Here is a 13,000-nt window from a genome sequence, read left to right as displayed (position 1 = left end):
CGCTCTGTCCCTTGCCCTCGATGCAGACCCACGCCGACCTGCAGCTTTTTCCCACGCAGGCATGCGCGCTGACATGCTAAACCTCTTTGGTGCACAAAGATGGTGTGCGTTCTATAGGCCTCCACATATGACGCCCACACCCCCCATCCTGCCCCATGGGAACCTCCAGGTCACTTTGCAGCGACGTCTTTCTTTAAAGATAAGCCCTTGATTTTCTCTCCCAGCCGGAGGAGCTTCCCAGGACCCCGGAGCCAGAGTGGGAAGGAGTGGAGAGGCCTACCAGAGCTCAAGGCTGGGGCTGCCCTCCCCTCACCCGGCTTAACCTGGGGGCCCAGAAACCTGGGTTTAGAAGGGGGAGGGACGGGCAGCCCCCAAACAGGAAATGCCTTCAGTGCTCCGCCTACGGGAGGGCAGGGGGCTTGGGGGAGGGGCCAGGGCCCACTCTGGGTGAAGTAGGCTGGCGGTGAGGGACCCGGTTCGAGTCCATGTATGGGCACGGGCTCACAATGACACATACCCTTGTATATGACACGGTGTCACGTGAGTGGAGCCCTGCAGCACGATCCTGGCCAGGGTCCTCAGCCTGTCCCTTCCAAAGGCCCTTGGCTGAGCCCATCCCCCACAGTCCCTGGGAGCTGGGTAGGCTGGTTAACCCCTGCCCACCCATTGCACTCTGAGCTCACGTTTGAGCCCCAGCCCTGGCCCATCTTCCCACTTAGCCACTGATCTCTGCTGCATGACCTGCGAGAAGTGGCTGACCCTCTCTGGGCCTGCATTTTCCTTATTTACACGTTGAGGGTCAAGTGTCCTGGCCTCTTGGATTCCCCAGGGTGATTGTCTCAGAGCTTGCAGTGTTTGCAAACGTGTTTTGTCAGCTGCTGCCGCGGTGAGGCAAATGTTCTTCAGTCTGGAGCACATGGGGTAGGGGTAGGGGACCACCTAGCAATGCTTTGGCTGGCCTGGTGGATGGAGCCCACACCCTGAGAGCCCGGGGTGCAGGGGATGCTTGCTGTCTGCCCAGGAAGGAGGTCCTTCTGCCAGGTCTCGGCTGTGAAACAGAATTCCCTTCCTTTCCGGAGCAGTAAGTCAACCCAGGGCAGTTCATCCATCCACTGGCTCAGGCCCCAAGCCCTGAGATCATCATGGACTCGTCTCTCCCCCACACCCCATGTCCAATCTCCCAGCAAATCCCACCGGCCACACCTTCCAGAAGGAACCGGAATCTAGCCACTTCTGGACGCCTCCTTTGCCACTTGCCTGGGCCACTATCATCTCCTGCCTGAGAGCCTGAGACAGCCTCCCAGGAGTCTCTGTATCCCTCTGCACATGACAGCCAGCCAGAAGGGCCCTTTCAGACTCCTCCTATCAGACCCCTTTGCTTCAAACGCCTCCTGGCCTCATCCCTCTTGGGGGGAAGGCTGAGATCTGGCCATGACCTTGGGCCAGTGGTCTGCCCAGATCTCTCCTGGCCCTGGCTCCCTCTGCTCCAGGCACTCTGCCTTTCGAGCATTTCATAAACTCACAGTGACCCGCTCCATCTCTGCATCAGGGTCTTTGCTCCAGCTCCGCTCCCTGCCTTTGACTCCCTGACCAGCACCCACCTCAGGCCAGCGCTACCCTTCCTGCAGTGTCCTGTCACTTCCTTCAGGTCTCCCTGCTCAAGCAATCAGAGCCCCATGGCCCCTGAGACCCACCAACCCCCAGATCTTGCTCCATTGTCTTCCTTTGCATCTGTGGCCCCATCCCTCCAGTCCAGGCTTCCCAGCCTTGATCTTTACCTTGGAGATTTATTTGCTGAGGAATGGTAGGTTGTTTAACAACGGCATCTTTGGTTTCTGCCCACTAGATGCCAGGAGCATCTCCCCAGTTGTGGCCATTAAAAATGTCTTAGGCCCCTGGCAAATGCCTCCTGGGAGGCAGATAGTGCCCACCCGTTGGGAACTCCTGCAGCATCCTTGTCTTACCTCTGCTTGATGCCCACCGCCTAAATCCAGCGGGACCAGGCTGCTGCTCAGTAGGAGAGGAAGGGCATATAGGGCTGCCTCGGGGTGATGCCCTGGCAGGTTGACATTTTGCTTGCAACCAGAGCCCACCTGCTCCCCGAACCTACCCAGCCTTCCTCCATGAATCCAGATCACCCTAGAACAGGGAGATCTCTGACAATCAGCCAGTGGAGGAGGTCAGCGAGACTCAGAACAAGTTGGTCATCGTACTGGACTCCTTGCCCAGTGCTCTCTTGAGCTGCGGCCCCCTGCAGAGCCCAAGAAGAAGTGAAGATGGAGGAAGGCGGCACAGGGCAAGGGTACCACCCAGGGGAAGGTCCCGAGACAGGAGTGCTCAAAATGGGTTTAGAGCCAGCAGTGGAGAGTAAGGACCATCTAGAGAGGCCAGAACCAGGAAGGGGGTGGGCCTGGCTTGGAAGACGCTGAGTTGCCCCCCCTCGTTTGTGGTCAATTGTGGGTGGGAGATGGTCGTGGCCTGAGTGTGGTGGGTGGTGGGTGCTCGAGGCTAGGGCCGGTTAGGAGACTATTGAAATAGTCTGGGAGAGGGGAGGAGAGCTGGCTAGAGAGCAGGGCAGCAGGGCGGGCCGGTCTGGGGGAGGCAGCCTCTGGAGACTCCTCAGGGCAGGGGCTGGGGGCAGGGAGCCCAGTCCAAGGGTGTGGCGAGCCCAGTCATAATCCGGGCAGTGTCCTGTGCTGGAGCAGCCAAGGGGAGGTTGCAGCCCGTCTGGCGAGTGGATGGGTCAGATTTGAGGTTGGGACCCCAACCTTGTCAGGGTGGGGAGTTGGTGGGGGGTGGCAGGCTAGAGGACCTGGGGGAAGAGGGTCAAAGACCAACTTCCACTTGTATTGAGTGGGTCACCTTGGGAACGGAGGGTCCTGCCAACAACAAGGCATGGTGGACAGAGAATGAGTCCCAGGAAGGCCCCTGGGAGTCCAGTTTGGGCGGGCACCTGGCACTCACTTGTCCCCTCCAGCGCGGAGGAGGTGGGTTGAGGCTACCCCACATATGGTGAGCAAAGCATCCCCTGATGCTCTGGGTGCGAAGGGCTGGGGAGCAGAGAGGGAGCTGGTTGGGGTCTTACGCTTCCTCCTAGACTGGTTGTCCCTGACTCACCTCGGTACCCTCTAGCCAGCACGAAGATCATTGCTCACCAGTGCCATGCATGCTTGGATGGATGCGGAGGTGAGAGATGGAAGATGGGTAGATGTAGGAATGGAGGAGTGGATAGATGGGTGTGTGGATGAGAAGATACAGAGACATCCGCATAAGTGGGGTTCAGATTCATGACCAGCAGCCCCATAATGAATGTAGGCCCGGAAGGAGCAGGAGCACAGGGCAGGAGTGGGACAGCCTGCCCCTCCCTCTCCGCACAGCCTGTTTTCCCCATTGGCCCTGGCTGGAGAAGGAGGAAAGGGGTGGGGATGAGGCCTGGTCTTTTCCAAGCTGGACTGTGGGGTTCAGGTCACCTTGGGGGGTGGGGGTGGGGGGCTAGGGCTCCCTGCTGCTACCCAGGCCCATCTGGGATGAGCTCCCCTGGAGAGGGGCATGACCACTTAAGTGCTCTCCCTAGAGAGGACCTTGTCTTCCCCATCCTGGGACAAGCACAGGCCTGGTGGTTTGAGACGCCCAGTGTGGGTCCACGGGGGTGAGGGGGCGAGAGGCCTGCAGAGGGGCCGGCCTGAGAGGCCTGGTGGAGCCTCCAGGGTGGGGGTGGAGAGCGATGGGGGCGCCCTAGGCAGGCTTCTGTCTGCTGAGCCAGCACATTACTCTGTATACAAATCACCTCCCCTACTCAGCCCTTCCCCCAGCTCCCTGCATTTCTAAATGCTTCCTAAACCACTGGGGGCCTTTGGGCTGTCAGAAGGAAGGTCTAATGGGGGGTGGGGGGTGGAGCACAGGAGGGGGCGCAGCAGGAGGTGCCTGCTTGCCTCAACTTGATGGGAGCCTGGGGAGGAGAAGTGGGCGAGGTCCCTGGGTGGGCAGGCGGGTGGGGAAGAGGAGGGGACACTGGGAGGGAGGGGGCTTTGGGCTTCTCCTTTCCACTGGTAAGAGCCTCCTGTATGCTTGGGGTGGGGGCGGGGGATTGGGCCTGGAGAGGGTAGAGGGACAGTCTAGGGGAGGTGGGGCCCAGGAAGAAGGGGTGTTGTCCAGCCCCATTGCCTTCTGGGAGAGTCCACCAGCTGGAGGGGTACCCTGTCAGAGAGAGGAGGCTTGGGAGTGGGCCTGTGTGTGCGTGTGCGTGTGTGTGCGAGCGTTTGCACAGCCCCGCACACCTGTGCCTGTGTCTGTACTTGTGAGGCAGAAGCAGATGACTGCCCCCCACATTGGCTCCCAACCGTGGGGCCTCATTGCTGTGTACCTGTCTGCCAGAGGGTGGGGCTTGCCCAGGTGCTCCGAGGCAGGGCAGTGTGTGAATGGGTACCCAGTGCTAGGCCTCCCAGCCGGGCCAGGCTGAGGGCTCTTGGGCCAAGCTACCACTCAGAACTTTTCCATCCCTGGTGCCTTTCACCTCGGGGTCCCCAAAGTGGTGGAAAGCCAGTGGTGCAAGGCGTGGAATTCCGTGTGCTCCCGGATGGTCCCAGCCTGCCCTCTCAGAGCTCAGGTTCCCCATCTATGCAGGGAGCAGCCTGGCCATCTCGGGTGACCCACTGGGCCCAGTTTGCTGAGGGCTGCTCTGGTTTAAGCCCAGCAATCCCCATCCCCCCCAACCACCACCACCCCTGGGTGGATGACTCTCTTTCTACCACACCCTTGCACTGCTATCCCACCCACACACTGGACCGTTCTCTATACCCCATTTACTTTCTCTTCTTTGTCCCACGGCCTCCTATTCCTGCCCCTCTCTGTCCCCAAGGGCCTCCGAGTTGCCTTCCCCTTTTGTCCCTCTCCTCTGGGGCTGTTTTTCCCCCACCGTTCTCTGGTGGGCTTCTCCATCTGTCTCCATTCTCAGCCACTCTGTCCCTCCCCTCTCTGCCTCTGGGGGTCTCTCCCCCATCCATCTCCCTGTTTGTCTCTGGGATCTCTGGCTTGTCACCACCAGGACTGGCCGTCCCTGGGTGGTCCTGGCCTCCCTTCACCTCCCCCACTCCAAAACCCCCACTCCCCCTCACTGGCCCCCTCAGGGCAGGCTGGGGTGAGAGCCAGGTCTGGGGGCTGTGACCAGGCTGGGAAGGGGAACCCAAGCAGACATGATATTTATGTTAGGACTTCAAAGTGGAGCAGAGGCCTGGCGGGGTGGGGGTGGGGTGGGGGGGGCACGGGGATGGGGCCTTGGGAGTAGCAGCCAACCGAAGGTCAGCTCACGCCCCCTCCCTGCAGGGTCTCCTTGGTGACACACACCTCCCTCCCCGTGGGAACCTGAGACCCTGCATAGGAACAGAACAGACTATTTTGGTGCAAAGTTCCAAGATAGGCACTTCCTGTGTCCCCCCACCCCCTCTGCATCAGCCTTTCTTCCTGTCACCCTGCACAAGCAGCTGGCCAGGCCCCAGCACCCGCCTCGGAGCAGCAGCGGGAGATGGGCGCTCTGGGGTGGCAGGAGCAGAGGGCCCGATCTCAGCGGGAAAGCATCCCTGGCGCCAGGACAGCCTCGTGTCCTCACTCAGCTCTGGCAGAGGCCGTCCCTGGCAGGGCCACTCGGGTCTGTAACCCTCTCAGCACCCTGGAACTCTGGGGCTCACTCTGCCTTGGTCAAGTGGCCAAGACAGGTCCTAAAGGTCACCCACGCTGTCCCTAACTCCCCACTCCCTCCTCAAGAAAGCTAGCTGAGGTTGGGGAGGCGTGGGGTCCATGTCCAGTGTCCAGGCCCTGGGGTGGGGTGGATGGGAGGTGCCGATTGTCTCATGCTGAGACTGAGCTCTGTGGTGTTTGGAGGAGCACCTCCCCCCATCCAGTGAGCACCCTGGCAAGCCCAGTGAGCACCTTGGAAGCGCCCCCCCCCCAATCCTAGCCTCAAGTCTTGCTATAGATCCAGGCCTCTTGGGTGCAAAGCCCACCCAGGCCCCCAAAGTGCTAGCCTCTGGACCAGGGCCCCGCCCAGACCCTCCCCAGGCGCTCCTGTGAATCACTCAGGCTGGAATCTGATGAGCTCAGGCCACCCCGCCCAGCACTGCCTGCCTCTGCCTCCTGCCTGGCCAGTGGGGTCACCACCCCCATGTGAGGGTCTGCTCAGCCTCTCCCTCCATCCCTCTGAGCCTGCCACCGGGTGGGGTGGATGAGGACAGGGAGTAGAGGCCAGGAGAGAGCCGATAAAAAACATGTGTTGGTGCCTCTCTGTATGCACGTGTGTTTGTCTCCGTGTGTGCTTGTGTGCATGTATGTGGATGGGGGGGGTTGTGTGTGTGTCTGAGTAGGACCTGGGGTGTGAGTGACAGTTCTGCATGGGTTGGTGTCAGTCCCTGTGCAGCAGGCCACCATGTGTGCCCCTGTGTCTGCCTGTCTCTGGCTATGTGGCAGATTGGCCCGAGTGTGTCATCGGCTTGTCACCATGTGTCTTCTCCATGTTTTCTCCATGGGAATGTGTTAGTCACGCCGAACTGGGTGGAGGAAGTTTCCGGGGGTGTGCGGCGGATCCTGGCTCTCTGATGGGTGTGTTGGACAGTAGTGTCAGGGTGTGACTCCGGAGAGGAGAGTTAAGTCTGGTCCTGAAGGGGGTGAGTGGCTGAGGGTGTCAGTGTTCCTGGGGCCATGACAGCAGGTCACACACTTCCGGTGGGCCAGCGTGCTTGTGTGTGATCGTGATTCTGAGTCATGCTGTAGACTTGAGTAGATGTGGTGACCCCCCCTCACCCCCACCATGGCTGGTGAGTGTTGCCTTTAAGGTAGCCATTGGAGGAGGGCTGTAGGTGAACTTGAGTGATCCCAGCGATCAGAGTGTCCCCTACAGGTCTCCTGATGTCCCTGCATCTCCGAAGAGGGGTCTGGGTGACTGTCTTCCCTCCAACCAGGGCCTCCCCTTAGGCAGACTTTAGTTCCCCACCAGGGCAAGACAGAACGCCAGCCTCTGGGCCCGCCTGGGGGTGCACTCCTGGGTGGGCAGCCCCTCCCTCATTCTTAGGACCCTGTCCCCATGCTCCGTTCTCTCTGGCCTCCGCAGAGAACGAGATCGCGCACAGGGCTGGGAAAGGGACGCGCTCGCCCCCGCGCGGCAGCGATGGGCGGTGCGCCACATTCGGATCATTCCGCGCCCAGTGAGTCAGTGCCTGGTCCTGGCTCCGGTGTTAGCTGGGAACAAGGCCGGCTGGAGGAGCGAGCGGGGAGGTTGACAATAAACAAACACACGTGCGCCTCGGCCCTTAAACAAGCCACTCCCCTCTCCCCCCAGCAAGCCCTGGTGGGTGCCCTCCTCTTAAGAATGAGACCACCCTTAGACTGGGCTAAGCAGCACTACCCAGGGAGCTTTAGGTTGCTAACCTCAAGGTCAGCAGTTCAAACCCACCAGGTGCTCCCAGGGAGAAAGAAGAGGCTGTGGGCAAAGCCTGGGAACTGTCCTATCAGCTGGATGCTGCTCTTGGGAATCGACCTGGTGGTGGTGGGTGTTTCTTAGACTGGCCTCCCATCCTACCTGGAGCATCCCTTTGGTCATGATTTACCCAAGCTGGCCCCTTGACCAACTAGAAGACCCAGGCTGCAGGCCAAGCCCCCCAGCGGGGGGGATGGGGGTGGTAAGCCTGCATTCCCAGACAGAGGTGGGGAGGGAGTGGAGAAGAGGGAGGCAGGGGGCTGTGAAGAGCTAGCAGAGGTCTCAGAGGCCAGTTCCCAGGAGACTCTTTACATCCAATCCCTGAGGTCCTCCCAGAACTCCGTGCAACCACTCCAGGTCCCCCTCTGGGGCTGAATTTGGCACATCCTGTGTCTGGATCCCAGAGCCCTCCCTTCCCGCAACTTCCCCAGGTGCCCACCTTGCTCTTCGGTATCAGACGCCCACGAGCAACGTTTATTAAGCGCCCACGGAGGACGCAGGCCCTCCCGGCGCTGCGGGCGGGGTGTACAAAAGGTCGAAGGGCGAACTCCCTACTAGCAAGAAGCCGGGGTGGGGGTGGTGGCAGGGGAGGAAGGGAGGCTGGCTGGCACACCCACCCCTGGGCTGAGTGGTGGGGCTTGTCCGAAAAACCAGTGCCCACGCCTGACTTTGCTCAGTGTCCAAGGGAGACTCCTTGTTGAATGGTGGGTATCCTCTCCCATATCAGGGATCTTCTGCCTGACCCCCTAGAACGCTGCCCTGCCCCGGTAGGGTTACCTAGCGACTGCAAGAGTTGGTCAGGCCCGGGCAGTCCAGCTGCTGCCCAGCCCCCGCTCCCCGCCTCTCGCAGCTTCCCGGCCCGGGCGCGCCCCCGCGCGGCCGACGGTATTCTCTGCGCAGAAGCGCGGATTGCCCCTTTCAAGGGAGCGCGGTGCCCTCGGGGATGGATTTCGTTTTGTACAGACTCCAGGGCCCCGTTTTGGGGGGGAGGAGGCCCCAATGACTTTCTGGGTGACATCTTGGGGGTCACCTTTCTTTGCTGAACCTTGGCGGGGCCAATAAGCCAGGCCCTGCCTTCTCGGAAAAGGGCTGAGGATTTTCAAGCCGCCCCCCACCACTGTGACCTCCCCCGGGGGTGCCGGACTCCCCCAGCTTGGGAAAGTGTCTTTGGTCACCCAGCCAGAGCCCTGGGGACAGGGAAAGCACCACATCTTACCCCCCCGTGGAGATTGCAACCCACACTGGGCCCACACCACACCCGCCCGGGGCAGACAGGATAGCCAGCTCCTCCCGCTTCACAGATGCAGACCTTCAACTGGGCTGAGCTGGGCCAGTAGCTCTGACCAGTTGCCCCCTCAGGGGCAGATGGGACAGAACCCTTTGCCCCCCATGGCTGTCAGCTTGAGCCCTGCAGGGCAGAGAAGGATCAGAGGCAAGGGCACCTGGCCTGGGGCCCCCAAACCCTCGGGAGATGGGCTTGAAGATAACACCACACAGAGGGGTGAATGCAGACCCAGCACAGGGGCCTGGCAGGGTGGAGGGGAAGGCTGGAGGCCTGAGGCTCAGCAGGGCTTTCCAACAACCCAGAGCCCCGGTGGCCCCTCCAGCCAGCCCCAGCTACACCTCAGCCTCTGGCTGCTCTGACTCCCCAGGGCTTTCCAGGGCCGGGCTCTCCCCTCCCTCCACAGTCCTCTCAGGCTCTTGCCCCTTGTCTCCAGGGCTGCCTTTGTCCTCAGCACCCCCATCTGTTGGGGCTCCTTCCTCCTCCTCCCTGCCCCCTGCTTCCGGTGCCCCCCTGCCCTCTCTCTCTTTTGAAGTCCTCGGGGAGGTCCCCTGGGCCTCTGGCCACTCTGCCCGGCGGTAGACCAGATAGCCGGTGGCGGGCAGCTGGTGGGCCAGGGCTCTGGGGGTCAGGCGGATGTAGCTCTGCTCCTTGTAGAGGAAGAGGCCGAAGGTGTCCGGCTGGGTCACTCGGAACTTGGTGGCACAGAGCTGGTTGAGGGTGGCAATGGAGGCCCCTGGGGGTACAGCCAGCGTCTTGGACGTGCAGCCACTACTGGGGTCCTGGTAGGCCACTCGGAGGAGGTGCTAAGGCAGGAGGAATAGGAATAAGTTGTCAGTCCAGTCTGGTGTAAGGTATGTCTGACTCTTATGTCTTGGCTCCGTCAAGACAGGGTGGGGTGCCTGTAACTTGGGTGTAGAGCTAACAGTCCGAGGCTTTGGGGGTCAGATACATGTCAAGAGGAGTAAGGTGGAAGGGAGTGAGGTGGCTGGGTGACTCGCTCACAGCTGCAGGCTTTTCCAAGCCTGACAATGACGGGATGTTTAACTGGCCTGACCCTGCCTGCCTCAGGTGCCTTTCGAAGCACGGGCCCGAGTATTTACTCAGCCCCTGGAGGTGGGCACAATGAACCCACTTTACAGGCCGGAGCATTGAGATACAAAAGGTTAGGTGGCTTGCTCAAGGTGCCTACCACCAGGAAGCAGCAGAGCTTGGATCTGAACATCGAGTCTAGACATTTAACAGAAGCCAGGATGGTCCTGTTGGCAGGATGGAGAGGCCAGGGGTGGAGCCTGGCTCTGAAGACACGCAGGTGGCCAGGGCTACAGGCCAGGTCCTTGCCTGGTGCCTGGCTCCATTTACAGGAGGGGAGGGCTGGTGTCTGGAGGCCTGAGCCTATCATCTGTCCCTCTTTCCAACTCCCAGTCATGTCTGCCCCCAGCCAGGATGTACAGATTCACAGGATGAAGGCCTGAATGTGCTCAGCACAGCTATCCCATCCCTCCTCTTCCTGGAAGGGACCAGCCCTTTGCCCTCACTGTCCTGGCTGACAGCCCTCACCTACACAGCAGGGTGGGGCAGTGTGAGGGCTTTTACCTGGAAGCTGTGGGTGGCCGGCAGGCGGCGCTGCTCCCACAGGCGAAGGGAGCGTTGCAGCTCCTGGGAGGGGCTGAGGGGCAGGGCAAGCTCCTGGTCCAGGCCGCTCAGCAGGGCCAGGCTGGCAGAGAGGCTGGTCAAGTAGTAGCCGCCTGGGACACAAGGGGGAAGAGGCAGCTCCAGCTCACATTGAGCCCCTGCCCAGCCAGAGTCCTGGGAGAGAAGGCAGGGGTCCCTCACCCTCTCCAGTGAGCAAAGCGGGCTCCAGCAGCTCGGACATGTACTCGGCCTCCAGCAGCAGGTCAGGAAGGTCACACTGGGCCAGGACCAGGCTCAGCAGTGGCAGGAACTCATCTGCACCGGCACCTTCCCCTGGGGGGACACGAGGGGGAGTGGCAAGGCTTCAGGCTCCTGTCTGGGGTTAGTGCCTGTGGAGGCTGGACTCTCCTCCCCGGGGAGATTCCTAAGGCCACCAGGTGGAAGGCGCTAGGGAAGGAGTGCCTCCTCTCTGGGCGGCAGGGGAGGGAGGGGCGCACCCTCTTGGGTCCTCAGGACCGTGTAGAGCAGCTTGCAAGCCTGCAGGAGGCGCTTGATCTGGGCGCTGGGCGAGTAGGCACGGAGCAGCTGCAGCAGCTTCTGGCGCACCTGCTCTATCTCTGCCGGAGAGGGCAGGCTCAGGTGGGCTCCGAAGGCTCCGGGGCCCTGTGCCCGGGCCAGGCGGAAGCCCTCGGCCAGGCGGCCCAGGGAGTTGTTGGCAGAGAGCCGGCGCCGCAGGCGGGCCACCAGGATGGGCCGAAGAGGCTTGAGCACGGAGCGGTGCAGAGACTTCTCCAGCACATGCTCTGTGGAGGAGACCCAGGTGGTCAGGAGGGCCAGGACTTTGAGTGGGGGCAGCACGGGGAGGTGGGCAGACCTGGGAAGGGTGTGGGAGGAGCAAAGGCAGGCGCCTGGGGTAGCCCTGGAGTAGGGAGAGGCCGGAATGGAATTCACTTGAAAAGAGGAATGGCAGGGGGATTTGTGAAGCACAGCTTAGAAGCTGGGACGTGGCAGGCCGGGATGGTGGAGAGAAGCACTGAGCGGGGCTTGGCTGGGGTGGGATCCAAAAGGAGGCGTAGGCGCTGTGGGTTAGTTTTGGGGTTGCTTAACCACAAGGTTGGCAGTTCAAGTCCTTGAGAGAAAGATGAGGCTGGCTGCCTCCTTTAAGATTTTCAACCTGTGAGTCAGCATCGACTCAATGGCAGTGGGGTTTGGTTGGGTGTTGGCCGAGGTTGGGACTCCCAGTGGGCCTCACCCAGCCTCACAGGTGGCAGCAGCTTCTCTGGCCCCAATTCGGCACTCAGCATGGCCCGGGCCTGGCTCAGCGCCTCTCGGACGACCTGGAGCTCTAGAGGCTTGGGCCCCGCCCGCACCTGTGTCAGCAGGTCCTGTACCAGCTGGCCCACGGCCGTGTGGCGGTCCCCCACCAGTGCCGCTGCCACCCGGCCCACCTGCCGCTCAGGAGCCAGTAGAGAGCAGAAAGCAGAGCTCATGGATCGGAGCAGGGGCCGGTGGCGGTGGCGCCTGCCCAGCCCGGGGGAGGTCGCTGAGCTCCCCAGGGCCCCTGGTGGTGCCTCCTCCTCTGAGCTGCTGGGAGAGCCACAGTCTACCTCTTGGAGAGAGGGTAGGGGTGGGAGGCTGGGGCTGGCACCCCCTGGCACCCTGTAGCCCACCGAGCTCTCTCTCCGCAGCAGCTGCCGAGGGGGCAGCCTGGCTGGCTGGCTGGGGGCGGTCCCCGGCAGCACGGGGACAGGGGGAGGTGGCACAGCCGGTGGAGACAGGGGGCCTGTGGTCTCCGTGGACACGCGCACTTTGAAGCTCCTCTTGAACTTCTCCCGCTTGGTGGGGCCCAGGTCCCCTGGGAACAGGGGGTTGAAGAAGCACAGGGCTGTGCTGGTGGGGCCCTGGTCCGGCTCTTCAGGGGAGCTGGGCTTCAGCCTGAGTGGCAGGGGGCCTTCCCTGGGGTCCCGCAGAGCCTTTGCGTTGAGGGCGGAGCTCCAGAACTCTGGTGGAGAGAAGCCACGTGGAGGTCCACTCATAGGAGAGGCCTGTGGGCCTCACTCAGTGTGCCCACCTATGCTGCAGGTGCGTGGCAGGGGCGCCCTTACCGACGCCCAGATGGGAGATGGCCTCCAGCTCCTTGTGGGTGGCTGCCTGGTCAATGGCTTTGGGGAGCTGCAGTGGTAGCAGAAGGATGTCCCTGGGGAGTAGTTAGGAATGAGTGGGGGCTTCCTGGGGTGGGGTGGGGGGGCTCTGGGACACAGGCTCCCGTGGGCAGACTCACCGGCTGTGGCAGTAGGCACAGATGAGATGCACCAGGTCTGGGAAGGTGAGCTCTGAGCCTTCCAAGGAGACGCCTGACAGATGGGAGGTCAGGAGTCCCCCGAGGGCCCCCTACCCTGCCCGCCGCTCCCAGCCCTGGCCGCAGGGGGTCGGGGCAGCCGGCTTACCCCCGGGGCGCTCCAGTACGTAGTGGCTGGCAACGAAGGACGGGCCGGCCTCGGGCAGCCGCACACACAGCGCTTGGCACCGGCGCGTGTTGGATTTCCGCACGAGGAACGTCTGCGGAGGGGAATTGGAGACTCAGTCCCCCAGCCCCGCCGTCCCTGCCGCGGACAGTC

The 13,000-nt window shown here is 62.0% G+C and overlaps 2 protein-coding genes across 2 annotated transcripts in view; both read right to left on the bottom strand.

Annotated features, from left to right (window-relative positions):
* The window catches only part of CD248 (CD248 molecule), a 4,915-nt gene extending 3,377 nt beyond the window's left edge, over window positions 1-1,538 (bottom strand). Inside the window, exon 1 of the mRNA XM_045297158.1 lies at window positions 1,524-1,538. Coding sequence (XP_045153093.1) covers window positions 1,524-1,538 — 15 coding nt within the window. The remainder of the gene's footprint in view (window positions 1-1,523) is intronic.
* Window positions 1,539-7,916: 6,378 nt separating this feature from the next.
* RIN1 (Ras and Rab interactor 1) overlaps window positions 7,917-13,000 on the bottom strand; it is a 5,603-nt gene continuing 519 nt past the window's right edge. Inside the window, exons 2-9 of the mRNA XM_004713699.2 lie at window positions 12,830-12,961; window positions 12,664-12,736; window positions 12,488-12,579; window positions 11,635-12,384; window positions 10,880-11,185; window positions 10,584-10,715; window positions 10,344-10,495; window positions 7,917-9,553 (exon numbers count right to left, since the gene is read on the bottom strand). Coding sequence (XP_004713756.1) covers window positions 9,083-9,553; window positions 10,344-10,495; window positions 10,584-10,715; window positions 10,880-11,185; window positions 11,635-12,384; window positions 12,488-12,579; window positions 12,664-12,736; window positions 12,830-12,961 — 2,108 coding nt within the window. The 3' untranslated portion in view covers window positions 7,917-9,082. The remainder of the gene's footprint in view (window positions 9,554-10,343; window positions 10,496-10,583; window positions 10,716-10,879; window positions 11,186-11,634; window positions 12,385-12,487; window positions 12,580-12,663; window positions 12,737-12,829; window positions 12,962-13,000) is intronic.

The sequence above is a fragment of the Echinops telfairi genome, unplaced genomic scaffold (genome assembly GCF_000313985.2).
Source record: "Echinops telfairi isolate 266 unplaced genomic scaffold, ASM31398v2 ScPeMD7_7417;HRSCAF=8455, whole genome shotgun sequence".
NCBI classification, from domain to species: Eukaryota; Metazoa; Chordata; class Mammalia; order Afrosoricida; family Tenrecidae; genus Echinops; species Echinops telfairi.
This window is presented reverse-complemented; position numbering and strand designations above follow the sequence as displayed.